At 37.7% G+C, this 16274-nt stretch overlaps 1 protein-coding gene across 1 annotated transcript in view; it reads right to left on the reverse strand.

Annotated features, from left to right (window-relative positions):
* The window catches only part of HUWE1 (HECT, UBA and WWE domain containing E3 ubiquitin protein ligase 1), a gene marked incomplete in the record, with an annotated part of 232807 nt that overhangs the window by 122487 nt on the left and 94046 nt on the right, over positions 1 to 16274 (reverse strand). The window contains 11 exon segments of the mRNA XM_027766840.1: positions 2814 to 2894; positions 3529 to 3630; positions 7659 to 7764; positions 7975 to 8115; positions 8691 to 8818; positions 8958 to 9108; positions 9398 to 9498; positions 11894 to 11993; positions 12620 to 12688; positions 12783 to 12830; positions 14003 to 14080. Of these exon segments, the coding sequence (XP_027622641.1) occupies positions 2814 to 2894; positions 3529 to 3630; positions 7659 to 7764; positions 7975 to 8115; positions 8691 to 8818; positions 8958 to 9108; positions 9398 to 9498; positions 11894 to 11993; positions 12620 to 12688; positions 12783 to 12830; positions 14003 to 14080 (1105 nt within the window).

Below are 16274 nucleotides of genomic sequence, written 5' to 3' on the forward strand. Positions count from 1 at the left end.
TATAGAAAGCAAACATAGATACCAGAGACAGTGTGGGAGGAGAGTGGGAGATGGCAGAGGGTAAGAGATAGGGAATCAAGGATGGGGGAAGGAAAGCAAAACATACAGAAAACAAGAAATGGAAAATTATTTGCTGACAATAACATGTTTGATGATGTGCTTGATTGAGACAATATACAGTGTACTCTGGATGAAAAATCTCGTTTTATATGCTGTAATGATGTACAGTGAATGAACGCAAATAAATAAATTTAAATAAAAAAAATGTGGCACATATACTCCATGGAATATTATTCAGCCATAAAAAAAAAAACGAGGCCCTAGAATTTGATAGAAAGTGTATGAATATTGAAGATTTTTTGCTGACTGAAGCAAGTAAGACTGTGAAAGAGAGACATTGTATGTCTCCGCTTAACATATACAGACCTTTTGCACTCTATGGTAGAGACTGAAAGACAGGAGGACATTGGGACCAGCAGTTAGCGTAATGGCTATGTCAATGGACTTGCATATTGAGGCCCTAGAATTTGATAGAAAGTGTATGAATATTGAAGATTTTTTGCTGACTGAAGCAAGTAAGACTGTGAAAGAGAGACATTGTATGTCTCCGCTTAACATATACAGACCTTTTGCACTCTATGGTAGAGACTGAAAGACAGGAGGACATTGGGACCAGCAGTTAGCGTAATGGCTATGTCAATGGACTTGCATATTGTCGACCACAGTTCGAGTACTGGACTGGGTGGCTTAAAACTCATGCTGGGCATGTGCGCATGCATGCCCAAGATCCCGATCGGAGAATGGAAAAGGGATTGCAGCGTGGCCATCCTGCCTGGGGGCTGATTTCTTGCTGTTTGTCTCTGTCTGTCTGGCAAGTGCACGCATCCTGTAGCAAAAACCTCCACCCTCCCACCCCCCCAAAAAAAGACTGGAGGACATAAAAGAATTAAAAATTGTTGTGGATACCAGAGACAAAGTGGAAGGAGAGTGTACGAGGGGAAGAGTGCAGGAAAGGAAACTAGGGGAAAATAAGGAGAGATAAGATATTTGTGGGACACAGATAAGGTTTGTGATCTGTTGATGAGGATGTGTATAGTATTCAACTGGACTGAGTTGTGTATGATGCTGAGTAAAATCTCCTCACAATCAAAATGATGTATAGTGATCGAATGGATAAATAATAAAATAAAAAAATAACAAAGTCATAAAAATTATTAAGCAATGGGACCAGCAGTTAGCATAATGGCTATGTCGCTGGACTCCCATGTTTTCGACCGCGGTTTGCGTCCCGGACCCGGTGACTTAAACTCATACCGGGTGCATGTGCGTGTGTGCCCAAGATCCTGAGAGGAGAATGGAGGAGAAGGGACTGCGGCATGGCCATCCCCCTGGGGGGTGATTTCTCGTTTCTCGCTTTCTGTCCCTCTGTCTCTGTCTAACTGGCGAACGCACACACCCTATAGCAAAAATCTCTCCCCCAAAAAAGAAGAAAAAAATAATTATTAAGCAACAAAACAATCTATATGCAGATAGCAACACTATGTAGATAATCCATGTAGTATTGTCTGTTGAAGATATTTTATGGTTTTAGCTACTGGAATAGGGAGAAATGTTCACATGTTCAAATATTCACTTTGAAAGCTAAATAATGTGATTGAACATGTATAAAAGAAAATGAAATTAAAAATGCAAATAAAAAGAAATCAACATTAACAATTATGAAGAAATATTTTAATTCTGTAAACTCACACAATTCACTGATAATATATAAAAATCCTGAATTGTTTTAATAAGGGGCCAAGGAAGTATTAAAGTTGTGGGGCCAAGGAAGTATTAAAGTTGTAGTAGCCAAAACTACTGTCCCCAGACACCCCAAACTATAAAAAAGAATGCCTGCTATAGTTCTAGTAGATTTTCTCTATTATTAAATTTTACACTAAATTCCTTAAGAGTTTTAAAAGAGAATTCTAGAAGCCTATGTATTTTTAGCACATTATCTAAAGAATGGTACTCAAGAAATGCACCTGTTAATAAAAATGAGGTTTTAACCACACTCAGTGCAATTTCAATCTCAAAATATAAAAATATTTTTCTGCAAGTAAGTAGAAAGTACCTAGAGTCTCCAAAGCTGTAATTTTAAAAGGCTCCTTTTTGGGCTATAGGGTACATGTGCTCACCAGAAACATAGACACAGAAGGGGAGGGTGAGAAATCATCCTGAGGGTAGGGGGAGAGGTGACCATGCTGTAATCCATTTTCCTCTTGGAATTTTGGACCTTTAAACATATGCTCCTGATGTGTTTTTCAAGTCACTGGATCTGGGATTCAAACTGCACAGTGGGCCATGTGAGAAACAGGCGTCTAAATCAACATGCCACTGGCTCACCCCCAAATTACCTTCTGTTTAGTACAAAAAATTTTCTATAGTAAAATTTGCTGGTCTGACATCTGACTCTGAGAATGGAAACCACTTTCACTGAATTTCACAGACCATAGTTAGGAAATAACCATTGAATAAAGACATATTTCTTTAAAAAAAAATCCTACTTGAAGCTTAAGTATAGCATAAATGAGCCAAATATACAATAATAATACTTACTACAAATAGTTCATAATATACTGCTGAAAAAGATATATTTGGCACTGAAATTAGTATTTATATGAAACTGATTTCTGACCTTTATTTTCATTACCAGTAAAATATGTAATTGCACAGTGAACAAATATGGACGGTAAAATTTGCAAAGATATAGAACAAAAAGCTCTGTTGGATTATATCTCAGCTTGGTATAACCAGCTGTCAAGTTCACTTACCTAGGAGGAAGAGTGATGGGCCATAGTATTCTGCATTGCTGATGATGTGTTTCAGAGAGGTAGGCAGAGAGCCATCCATCACTGAGAAAAGTGAAAATTAAGAGAATATGAACAACTGGGAGTAGTGTGAAGAGAGCATAATGGAGCAGTATGTTACACATACCCCACCATGATAAACAAAATCTGTGTTGATTACAATCAAATGGTCCCTATTCATCGTCTCGTGTTTTATTATTTCTTTGTCCACACAAAAAACTACCTAAAAAAATGAGTTAAAAAGAGGATGACAGAGAATCGGAGAGGTGTAGCAGATGGATGGGAGCACATAGTCAAAAGGTTGAAAAGAAAAAAAAAAGGCAGTGTGTAAAGAGTCATTATGAAAATAGTTGAACAACCCACAAACCTAGAAAAAGTAACATTAAATAAGTAAAAGCTCTTCAAATGGCATAGACTATTCTTATATCTGCTCTGTAAAAGAAGATTAAGTGTCAGAATAGTAATAAAAAGGACCAGTCTTTGAGTCATTCTTCAAAAAAATATCAAGAGGGGCCAGCAGGTAGAATGGTGGTTAAGGCACTGGACTCCCACAGGCCAACCATGGTTTGAGCCCTGGACCTGGTGGCTTGCTTTCTTACTTTCCCTCTCTCTCTGCTTTCAAATTAAAACATAATAGTAATAAATAAAATTTATTTTTAAAAAATCCAGAATCAAATACCATGTCGTATGCCATCTGAAAAAGCAGGGTCTTGAATAGCCTTCTTGAGGAAATTCAACATGGATTTTAGAAGTGCTGCTCTTTGTGGAATACACTGAACTCCTGGAAAAGGAAGGAAGAAAAGAGGATTATACTGAGCTTGCCATTAAATAACAGTGAGTTGGTATGTAGAACAGACCCATTTATACTAGTTAGCCAAAATAGCACATATTCAAAGTAAGGTCTCAGGATGGTAAAAAAACAAACAAACAAAGAAACAACAACAACAAAAAAACACTTAACTAAGCTCTGAAATTGGAAAAATAAATCACCAAGGATGGCAAAAGACCAGTACTAAAATTAAAACCCTAAAGTAAAAAGGTACGAAGTAAAATGATTCAACTCTATGAACCTTACTCAGTTCCTGTTTTAGGTATTAACTGCCCTCCAACATGGTTGTTTTGATCATCAATGTTCAAATTGTTTAGAAAACGATAAAATTCTTTGAAAGACATGTTAATGTAAGAGAAAACAGAATACCAGAATGGTGAGGTAACATGCACTCATAAGAAGCTATCCTCAAAATGTACCACTTAAGCTCCTCCTAAAAGCTCTCATTTTCACTAATTTAATAATTCAGTCACTGTGAAAGACTGTCTATCTATGTGTCTACGCACCAGGACGGGGGCCGGGGCCTGAGCCTGAGCCTGAGCCTGGGCCTGGGCCTGGGCCAGGGCCGGGGCCGGGGCCGGGGCCTGGGCCGGGGCCAGTTCCAGAGGAGATGTTAGTGTTGCTGCTGGAACTTGATGCCCTTAATTCAACATCTAGCCGGTGCTCCATAGAGATGGATGAGCCTGGACTGCTTTCCATAGTCACATCTGCAACTAAAGTACAAGTTACGATAAAGAAACTAATTAGAATAAAAAGTACCACAAAACAAAATTTTTGTTTGAGAAAATTTCTTCCATTAAGGTGAGATGAATGATATCAAAATGGAGGATTAGGATATTGACCCCCAAATGAAAATGTTAAGTTTTCCACAAATAGAAAGGTATTTAACACCATTAGTTATTTAAGAAATACAAATTGAAAACAATGCTATCAAACAAGTTCAGTATTTTTCACCCACCAAATTGGGGTGGGAGAGGAAGCATTAAGGAAAACATGCAATTTCATAATACTACTGGTTTGGTAATACATAGGTAGAGCTTTGTAGGAGGATAATTAATTTAAATTTTAAACACTATAATATTAATACTTAATATACTGGGGATCAGCAGTTGGCATAATGGCTATGTCACTGGACTCCCATGTAGTTGACCACGGTTTGAGTCCCGGAGCTGGTGGCTTAAACTCATGCTGGGTGCATGTGCATGCATGTCAAAGATCCCGAGAGGAGAATGGAGGAGAAGGGATTGTGGCATGGCCACCCCCCCTGAGGGGGAGGGGGGATTTCTTGCTTTCCGTCTCTCTGGCAAGCACACGCGCCCTATAGCAAAAACCTCTCAAAAAAAAAAAATACTGATCTGGAAGGATATTTTAACATATTAAATGATCAATGCAAATTGAACAGTGTGTATATGACCTTATTTTCCTGTTCTAAAAAAACTAAGTAGCACAGGACACTACATGGCTGACCACAGTCTGAGTCCTAACCATGGAGCTTGAAAAACATACAGGGTATGTGTGTGCATGCCCCAAATTTTGAGAGGGTGGAGAAATGGAAGAAAAATGATTGTCGTGTGGCCATACCTCCTTGGGGGTGGGTGGAGGGGTTCCCCATCCCTGTCCTATAAGCACACATGCCATTTGGCTATTAAACTGTATACATACATGAACACGTATGTGTGTATACATAAAAAGCCTGGAAAGAACTAAACTAAATAAACAGCTATGGTGGGTGGGAGGAAAACATTCATTTTGACTTTGCACACTTGAATAATTTTAATTAATTGAATATACAATACATAACCATCTCTTAAAACTTAATAAAATATAATAAAGTTCTACTAACGGTATTTGAAATGTATTTTTCTAATCTTTCTTTAAATATATTTAATTACAATGTGTTTACTCACATATGGGAAGTACATGCCTGTAGTTCTATGTAAAAGTCTCTACTAGTACACCAGAATCACCTGAATTGGTTATTTAATTTATGTAGATGTCCTGGTCTCCAACTGCAAACTTATCCTATCAAGCACTGCAGACAGGGAACTAATCTTTTAGCAAGCATTCTCAGTCTTCTACTTACTACAATCTGACAATCACTGATCTTTAACAAAGTGAATCTTTAAGTAGTTATCTATATTATACCAATTTTAAGATGTCACATATTATTTAACACTCTGGGATTCAATCATGAACTCAAACACTAGTTTGCCAGTTTCTGTACAAAAGACTGCAAACAGAAATTGGGCAAAGTAGGAACCAGCAGTAAGAGTAATGGCTATGTCACTAGACTCCCATGTAGTTGACCATGGTTCGAGTCCTGGACCCGTTGGCTTAAACTCATGCCAGATGTGTGCATGCGTGCCCGAGATCTCGAGAGGAGAAGGGATTGTGGTGTGGCCATCCCCCCTGGGGGATGATTTCTCCCTTTCTGGTTCTGTCTCTCTGGTGAGAATATGCGCCCTATAGCAAAAACCTCTCCAAAAAGAAAACCAAAAACCAAAAACCAAAAAACCCAACAAACAAAAACAAAAAAGAACAACAAAAATTGGGCAAAGGAGTTTTTAGGAACATGGATAGATAACTTATAAAAATAGGGGGGGGAAAGAATAGAAACCTAAGGATAATTAGTGTCAAGAATAAAAATAAGTGTTTCTATTTGTTAAATTCTAGTATCTTCATTATAAACATGATAACAGATATATGTAATAACAATGTGAGTCATTAAGATAAAATTAATTTGGGACCAGCAGTTAGCGTAATGGCTATGTTGCTGAACTCCCATGTAGTCAACGATGGTTCGAGTCCCGGACCTGGTGGCTTAAACTCACACTGGGCGCATGTGCGTGCATGCGTGCCCAAGATCCTGAGAGGAGAATGGAGAAGTGATTGAGGCGTGGCCACACCCCCGGGGGGTGATTTCTCAATTTCTATCTCTCTGTCTCTGTCTTTCTGGCGAGTGCACGCATCCTAGAGCAAAAGCCTCTCCAAAAAAGAAGAAAGAAAGAAAGAAAGAAAAAGAAAAAAAGATAAAATTAATTTAAAACCTAAGTGAGCTATTTTGAGAAGTTCACCCTTTTGGTATTGTTATGAACTGTGTGTTAGGCAGAAGTTGGAGGTTGGGGTAGGTTTTTAATAAAAAAAAAATGCACCTAAAAGAGTATTATTATCTTTCTAATTCTGATTTAAAATATTCTTCCCTATTCAACAATCTTTTTAACCTCTCTTCTCTTTTCTCAAAATAGCCTGATTAACTTTTTTTCTTTTTTTTTGGAGAGGTTTTCGCTATAGGGAACGTGCGCTTGCCAGACAGACAGAGAGAGAGACATAGAAACAGAAAGCGAGAATTCACTCCCCAGGGGGGATGGTCACGCCGCAATCCCTTCTCCTCCATTCTCCTCTCAGGATCTTGGGCATGCACGCACATGCGCCCAGCGTGAGTTTTAAGCCACCGGGTCCCGGATGCGAACTGCGGTCGACTACGTGGGAGTCCAGCGACACAGCCATAACGCTAACTGCTGGCTCCCAAAATAGCCTGATAAACTTTTAAAAGATCTCATTTCTGATTCTGTATTTTCCTAATCTTTACCAAGTCCTTGTTAAATATCTAGGATTTATCAGGCACTGTGGCAATGAAAATACTAGTATCATGATGCCATGAAGCTTGCATTTTAGGGGGAATAAGATGGTATAAACCAATACATAAGAAGACATAAGTTAGGTTATAAAATAAAACAGATTATCATCAAAAAGTAATTTTAGAGGTCTACCACAGCCCTACCATGTGCTTCAACATCCATGTCTATGTCCAACCACTTGTTTTTCTGATTATACTTTAGAAAATCAATCTGCAAATCATTTGTGCAGAAAAAATTTACAGTAGTGTATTTTACAATTATATACTTCAGAATTTATGAGGAAGAATGAAAATCTCAAGCACACACACACAAAAAAACACTGACTGAATAAATGTTAATTACCATCCATATCAGTTTCCATTTCTTCTCCTTCTTGTACAGTACTGGGTCTCTGGATCTTTGGCTTGATCACAAATGGACATTCTTTTCGGCACAGATCTACTTCATGCTAGATAAAAGAAAAGAAGAAAACTCTGTATTTATTTCAGGGATCAGAATGAATTAGAATGAGAAGATTCCACCAGGTGAATTAGAGAAGTGATTTCTAGAAACAGAACAGGGCTACATAGCTCTTTTGGATTACTAACTAGGACAATTCCTAAGGTTCAGTTCTCACTGGATATAAAGTCTATGGAGAGTGTTCCTTGTATAATAATACCTCAAGTCTATAAATGAAGATAGAAAGTCCACTATGGGATTGAAAAGCTGCCATGTCCAGGTTTGTGATGAGATCTACCACTCTGACGGCTCTGGTGACAAACGTTATTTGGTCTTGTTCATCGCCAAGAAACTTTATGACCTATCAAGTGAGAAAAAGAGGCAAAGACAATCAAAAAGATACAAAGCTGCAGAAATTGAATTCCTTTGTAAACATGCATTCTGAGGCTTCAGTGAGGTGACATGGTACAGGGAGAAAAACGTGTTTTTATGTTTTGGTGCCCATCAAATGACTTCTGGGACTCAACTCTTCTAAGGTAATGAGGACATCAATTACTTCATGGGATAAATATTCGGGGAGAAAAAGGCTGGTGCCCAGTGCCTGTTGCAGGCTATTACTAAGCTGTGCAGGCACAACTTCTAAGTACCTTAAATTCATTTTTCTCAGGATTGTGCGAAAGGTCATGACAACATGAGGCAGTGTTCTGTCTAGTATTCAGGGCCTCCTGACTTTCAAACCATGCTGGACTATAATAAATTCCTAACAATGGAGGAGCTGTTACTGAAATAACTAGAAGGTCAAACTAGAAAAAATAAGTTTAACTTTTTCTAAATAAGCTTTTTTATGTTATCTGATCTGACCGTGAAACATTTCAAACTTACAACTCTCCACCCTCTTAGTTGATTTCCTCACAAATTTATTAAAAAGCACAGCACCTTCAGTAAGGCTTCCATCATCCCACAGGAGACCAAGGCTTCGCCACCAGCATCATAGCTGGCCAGATGGTATAAAAAAGAGAAGAGAGCAGTGGCAAACTGGTGAGGGTACGGATCCATGGAAGGATCTACAAGAAAGGTTGGAAGAAGGTGAAAAAAAAAATAAGCTCAGAATTTGGTGTTAAGCTGACAGGATGTTAAAGACAGAAATGCCAAGGGCAGAGTCCTCTTCTTACTTTAATAATCAACATCAACATCAAAACTTACCAATCATAGCCTGGATACAGTTCCGCACAAGTACAGGTAAAAATCCATGGTAGGAGGCAGTTCCAGTACAGTCAATAATACTGCTGAGTTTGGGAGTTCTCTCCAAGTGGACAATTGATGTTAATGTTCGTAAAGAAGCAGCTTTAATCTCCTATGGGAACAGAAGGTAAATATAAATGTGTCACGAAGTAGATGAACAGAGCCGAATTACTAATATACCAAACTCTTACAATTTAAATCATTCTTCTGGTAATGGCTTGAGGAGATGGAGGTCTATTGAGAACAACACTGAAAATCCAGCATTTGTTAAGTTTGCAGCTTAGTACCCAAATCGGAAGAATCAAAGGGCTAGCATCCCTTTTAGGCTTCTTTCTAACCCCATGAGAAAGAACAAAATGCAAGTATGAGCCTGATATAGAGAGAAGGATATTAATACTTACCATAAGTTGCTTATCTGTTATCTGAAGGACATCCACCAATTCCTCTATCAACCCGTTATATAAGATACTGTTTGCCGATTCCTGCAAGGCATTGGAATACACTGCGAAAGGAGAAACAAATACTTTAGGCAAGAAGGCAGTGGTCAAGCCACTGCCCAGTGACAAACCTTTCGACATCTACAGGTTCCAAGGAAAGATTCCCTTCCAGCCAGCATTGGAGGGCAAAACCACTGAATTCTAGAGGATCAGATCAAATATAATGTTAAGCCCACCAAACTGAGAGTCCCCTATGAAAGACATAGGTAATCTTGAGGAAGGATTTTGGGGGCTGGAAGTAAGAAAAGAGAATAAAGAGTTAATATTCCCATATCATCACTACTTGATATAACTCCACTATGCCTTGGTCAAAGACTTCTATTTTATCCTCTTCACACACTTCTATTTTCATTGTAAAGTTTCACAAGCTACAAAAAATAGAATTTACTAACTATTTTAGATTAAGTCAGAAACCTATGTGACAATCCAATAAAACTTGATAATGCATGCAAGTCACTTTCAGTGAATTCTACACAAGTCACTTGCAGTGAATTCCACACTGAGGTTATATTGCAATTTAATGGGATTTGAGTTTATCTGCTTAGTTTTCAACAAGTATTTCCGGAATACCTACTAACATGCCAGAGTTTTACTAGGTATGAGGAAAAGTACAAGAGCAGGAATTTCATGGCGAAGTACTCAGTTTAAAAGAGCAGACAACAAACAAATAACAATACAATGAAGATTGCTAATGATACTAACAGTTACCATTTTATACCTTTCATGTGCCTGGCCTGTGCTAGGCTGCCTTCCAGATTTTCATTTTATCCTCAGACCAGCCTACAAAGTAAGTACAGTCAGCCCATGAACATGGGGGCTAGGGGCACTGACCATCTGTGCAGTTTAATATCTGTATTTACATTTTGACTCTTCCAAAACTTTACTGATAATAACCTCTTGTTGACTGAAGTCTTACCAATAACCCAAAAAGTGTCAATCAACACATATTTTTTATTTATATGTATTCTTAAAATAAAGCAAGCTAGAGAAAAAAGGTACTAAGGAAATCATAAGGAAAATACATTTATAGTATTTATTTCTAAAATTTGCATTTAAGTGGATCTGTACAGTTCAAACCCGTGTTGTTCAAGGGTGAACTGTATTGTCCCAATATAAAATGAAAAAATTGGGGCTAAGAAAATAAGCATATGGTTAATAAGTTGCAAGCCACAACTGATTCCCAAACCATGTGCTTTGTATTCTACTACTCCATAGTAAAAAAAGTTAAATGCCTCCTGCTTAGGAATTGGCTACAGTCCTTTCTATCAGCTCAGCTATCAAAGGGACACTACGGAATACTACTCGGCCATAAAAAAACCCAAAAAAACAAACAAAAAAAATAAACAATGAGAGCCTGACATTTGAAAGGAGGAATATGTAAAATTTACTGCTAAGTGAAGCAAGTCTGACTATGAAAGAGAAGCATTGTATGTTCCCATTCAGTATATACTGAATGCCTGTACTCTATAGCAGAAACTGAAACATCGGAAAGTATGAAAGTATGGAGAGCAACTGTGGATACTAGAGACAATATAGGAGGAATGTGGGAAATGGGAGAGGGTGAGAGGGAAGGAATCGAGGGGCAAAAGAAACAAAACATTTAAGGGACACAAAATGAAAAATTATCTGTTGACGATAATATATATGGCAATATCTTTGACTGAACCAATATACAGTGTATTCAGGATGGGAAAATTCATTTGGTATGCTGTAATGATACGGTGATTGAATGTAAAAAAAAAAAATGTTAATGAAGGGCCAGCACTTGGCATAGCAGCTACATTGCTGGACTCCCACATGGTTGACCATGTTTTGAGTCTTGGACCTGGTGGCTTCAAAAATCACACTTGGTGCATGTGTGTGTAAGCCTAAGATCCAGGAGAAGAATGGAGGAAAGGGATTGCATCGTGACCATCTCTCCTAGGTGATGATTTGTCACTTTCCATCTTACTGTCAATCTCGATCTCAATTTCTCTCTTTCTTTCTCTCCTTCCCTGGTAAACGCATGTGCACTAAGGCAAAAACCTCTCAAAAAAAAAAAGTTAAATGCACAGTAATGACTAATGTGTATTTTCTGACTTGTTTCAAAATTATACCCCTGAAAGAGTGGGAAAATACGATGACGAAATGCTAAGAGGTAGAACAGGGGCCACTGGGAAATGAAAGACCAAAACCAAGACTAAATCCAAGTGACATGCCCATGAGCACCATATCCTTGTTCTAGTCCAACCTAAAGAAACTCAAGAATGATGAATGAATGATGTTGGCAATTTTATAATTTAAAATGCCATCCTAGATAACGACAATAAGCCTCATAGCAACAAAGATGGACGAAGTGCAAAGGAAATAAAGTAAAAATCGCCTAATTAGAGACTGTTAATTTCAATGTTCTTCTCTTACCTAATATAGATATCGCATGCTGGCTGGCCTGAACTGCTTGTAATCTCTTCCTGTGATTGGAAAAGCCATGGGCCAGCCGTATGTGTGTAAATAACAGCATCTGTAGAGATAAGACCTATGTTAGAAAACCAATGGAAAAGATGAATGTTCTTTCTGAGGGCTCTAACCTTTTGAGCTGCTTGGTAAAATGGTTCATTGTTACTGTATGCTAAGGTATCAAACAGAACTGGTTCTGTCTACTCTGAGGTTAGCTGACAAGATAGGAAGGACAAAAACAGAGCCTCACAGAATCCTAATATCCCAACATAAGCCAATAACTGTCACTGTACTAGCTGGCAAAAAGAAAATTCTGGCAAGAGCTCTGATTATTATTAATCAAATCTAATATCTGATCACCATCAAAAGGAGCAGAGAAAAATAATACAACTGTGCTTCTGTCCTGTGGTATCCAAAATGCTAGGAAAACTACTGCTATTTATTATACACTCAAAGTAAGTCACGTAGTTTACATTTTTCACAAACTCTTATAATGGGATCCTTACAGGTTACTAAGTTCTGGCCTCATAAAAGATAAGGAAACTACTGGTAAAAGAGGTTAACTAATATGACATAGGTCTGATTCCAAAGCTGATATTCTTTTTGCTATGTAGTGCCTCGCCCTAGCACATATCTTTAATCTGTCTGGATAACAACTGCACTGTCTGGGGCAATTTTAGGATAGCATACCTGTTTATCCTTGGGAATGCTGTACATTTTGGTAAGAGATTCCATGATTTCAGAAGGGCTTTCTGAAATCTACATTAGAAACAAACAAACGAAAAACACAATTAGGAACAAAAAAGCAAACTAAACATTAAGAAACCAGTCGACATTCAAAGACTCATCTTACCTTGTCAAGTTGCTCTATGTGGATATAGTGTAGTGTGTTACTAGTTGTCTAAAATTAAAAACATAGGAGAGCTGTTAGAAGTCACTTAACACCTTAGTTTCCCCTGCCGTAGGGCTGCAAGAGCCATCTGAAAACAAAGATGTAGCCCTAGAATGATGATAACTTCAAAAGTCCTCTAAAACATCCATTTTATACATAGAATATGCTCAAGAAAGCATCTTTGAAACCAGTAGTATCAAACTATACTGCAAACAGCCAGGCACATTTCAAATACTTCTTAGTCTCTTTTTAACTATCCACTGTCTTTTTTTCTTTTTCTTTGTTTTTTTGAGAGGTTTTTGCTATAGGGTGCGTTTGCTCGCCAGACAGACAGAGAGAGACAGAGAGACAGAAAGTGAGAAATCACCCCCCAGGGGGGACGGCCACATCACAATCCCTTCTCCTCCATTCTCCTCTCGGGATCTTGGGCACGCAGGCACATGCGCCCGGCGTGAGTTTTAAGCCACCGGGTCCGGGATGTGAACCGCAGTCGACTACGTGGGAGTCCAGCGACATAGCCATTACGCCAACTGCTGGTCCCAACTACCCGCTGTCTTAATCCCCATGGACTCAGTATTTGTAGCAAAGACCAAATCCATGAAAATGGTTTCTCTTTGAAAATGCATTAGAACTATTTTCAAGACAACATTAATCTAGAAAGATTATTTATGTATTTAACACTATATTATTTAATCTTATAGGTAGAAAGACAGGATCTCATTTACTAGGATACTTCTGAACCAAGCTGAATTTTAGTACCTCCTCAAAGAACATGAAAACAACCAGAAAATTTAAGCGGAACCCTAATACAATATATTATATAGACTTCTTGCAGGATGGTTTAAGAAGAGAAACCTGAGCCATCAATACTCAGCCTATTACACTACTTTGGAATTCTCAACTGAGATTTTGAGAAAAATTTACCAGATCATGACAGTGTCCCACCCGATTAGTAAGTTGGTGCTGTCTTTTGGCAGCCCCAACATAAATAAAACTCAACTCTGTCAGAGCTGGGTATGCAATTAACATTTATTCCAGAGAAGATGCTAGGTATATTTAGTTGGGGAGGGCAGCAATGTGACTCAAAAACAGTTCCTCATTTAACTGAGGAATTCTAGAAAAGTCAATCCCAAGTATCGTAGATTACAGACTGTATCAGAACAAGTCTGAATGAGACTCACCCTTTTCTCGATTTTGACTTCGGCCCCAGGGTCTGCATAGAATTCAAAGTGTAGTGTAGTTGCACTGGGTGGATATTTCTGTGTATAAAGCATATCAAAGAATCAGAAACTGAGCTTCAACTGATTATAGACAAGGCATCTTCTCCCAATACTTTTCTCAAAGGACTAGCCACTTTTCCAACTCATTGTAGCATCAGAACCAGCAGTATATTCAGCATCTACAGTGTATACTGTCTTTAACTCCTTGTCCCAGAGAAGGCTCAAATGGGGTGAAACTTATTCAAAGCAGAAGCAGGAGGATAGAGCCCAGAGCTCCAAAAGCTTCTGCATTTATTACTTATAAGTTACCAGGAACTCTTTCTTTCAAGAGATCAATTTTGAATGCAGCTATTTTCAAGGGGAGAGAAGTGAAGCAGTCAAATCTATCAAGTAGTAATAAATAAGAATCCAAAAAAGGAGGGAAATACTGAGGTCCAGGTAACAGCTAAAAACAATAAAAAAGGACATTTTATGGAAACCTCTGTCTTAACATCTGTCTTCTAAAACATTTTATTTAAAGTATGCCTCATGAGCATTTTCCTCATAATTCTTCAGATACTATCTAATACAACATTCTATAACACTTTTCTTACCAGCTCATTTACATATCAGTCAACATAAACCAGACCCTGAACAACATATTCCCTTTTAACTCTAAAAAAAGGCAGTATGATAAACAAAATTAAAATGACAACAGCATGCTCATTAAAAGGTCTCCTTGAAAGAAACCACTAGCAATGAATGCCCCTGAGGATGGAGAGGTTATCACTGGATACCTGTCATAACAACTCTTCCTTTTTTTAAACACATATTAGGGGTCCTCTAAAAATTAATAGAATATGGAATTAAAGTACAAATTTATTTTGGTGCAAAAAATTTTGAAACTCATGCAGATTTTTCATAAGAAGTATTTTCTGTGAACCTTCTGGAGACCCCTTGTATAGACACACACACAAATATAAATTCCTCTTGTAGTACACATTATATTTTCCAAAGTTTCATGACATATTAAACAAACCTCAGTAAATAAAAGGAGGTGTGATTTCTTAATATAGGTTGAGACCAAACTGGAAAATGGACATCATGTATGCCTAGTTCAGTATGTAATACCATTTTGTCCGATGGGCAAAGGATAATCTGGGCATGCATAAGGAGGCTCAGAATTAATCAACTAAACTTTTAAGATAAAAAAATGTTCTTGGAATTAGGACTCCAAACTCCAAATACTCTTTAAGATTTATTTAGTTTTGATCATTAAACGGACATTCACCTCCAATCTTACCTAATAACCCATTCAAAAAATACTAAGTAAAGTATAGCAGTAAACAAAGGAAAGTAACTTGCTCTAATATAGTTTTCTGTGACCATGAAAAAAAAAAAAGTCATTCTCCTGGGGGGGAAAGGTTTGCTAAGATAAATTCTCTAAACCTCACTACAGATATTTGTGCTCAACCTGACAAATTATCAAGACAAGCTGTACATAGGCTATAAAATATAGGTGCTTCAAGTCACAAAATTGTTACGGAAAATCCAATAGTGCCTTGTGGCTCCACAGCAACACATCAAAGCAAAGGTGGACTGGCCTAAGCTTACAGCCTAAGCATGAGTCAAAGGCAAAAAGGCAAAGATGGAAAGCATCTTCCTAAATCATGTTACCCTGAGTTCTGATAGTTACAGTATAAAAATAAAAGAAAATAAACTTTCTGGTATTTTAAGAGTTTCATTCAAACCAATTCAACAATTTCAGGTCTCTACTCAAGAACTATATAAGGGAGACTTCAAAAAACTTGTGGAATTAAAAGGTAAAAATGAAAAATTTAAACTTTATTTCTCAACATAAGTACCATCAAGTTTAAGACACTTTTGTACGTGATGATATCAGCCACGGAGTCCATCCCTAAAGAACTGAGGGTCCTAGGCATTCAAACATGCCAGTGCAATCTTTTTTAATATTAATTTAAGAAAAATGGGTACCCTTTAAAGATTTTTCAAAGAATAGAATATAAGTCAGAAGAAATCAAATCAGAACTATAATGATTTCACACTGAAACTCCAGCAAAATTGCCCTTGTTTGATAAGACAAATTTGCAAGAACATTGCTATGGCAAAGGATTCTGTAGTGCATCTTTCCCAGTGTTTTTCTGCTACAGCTTTAGCTAACTTTCTCTATACATTGTCATAATGAGCAGATGTTACCATTCGTTGGTCCTCCAGAAAGTCAATACGCAAAGTG

Source organism: Tupaia chinensis, unplaced genomic scaffold, assembly GCF_000334495.1.
Source record: "Tupaia chinensis unplaced genomic scaffold, TupChi_1.0 Scaffold143737_1, whole genome shotgun sequence".
NCBI lineage: Eukaryota > Metazoa > Chordata > Mammalia > Scandentia > Tupaiidae > Tupaia > Tupaia belangeri.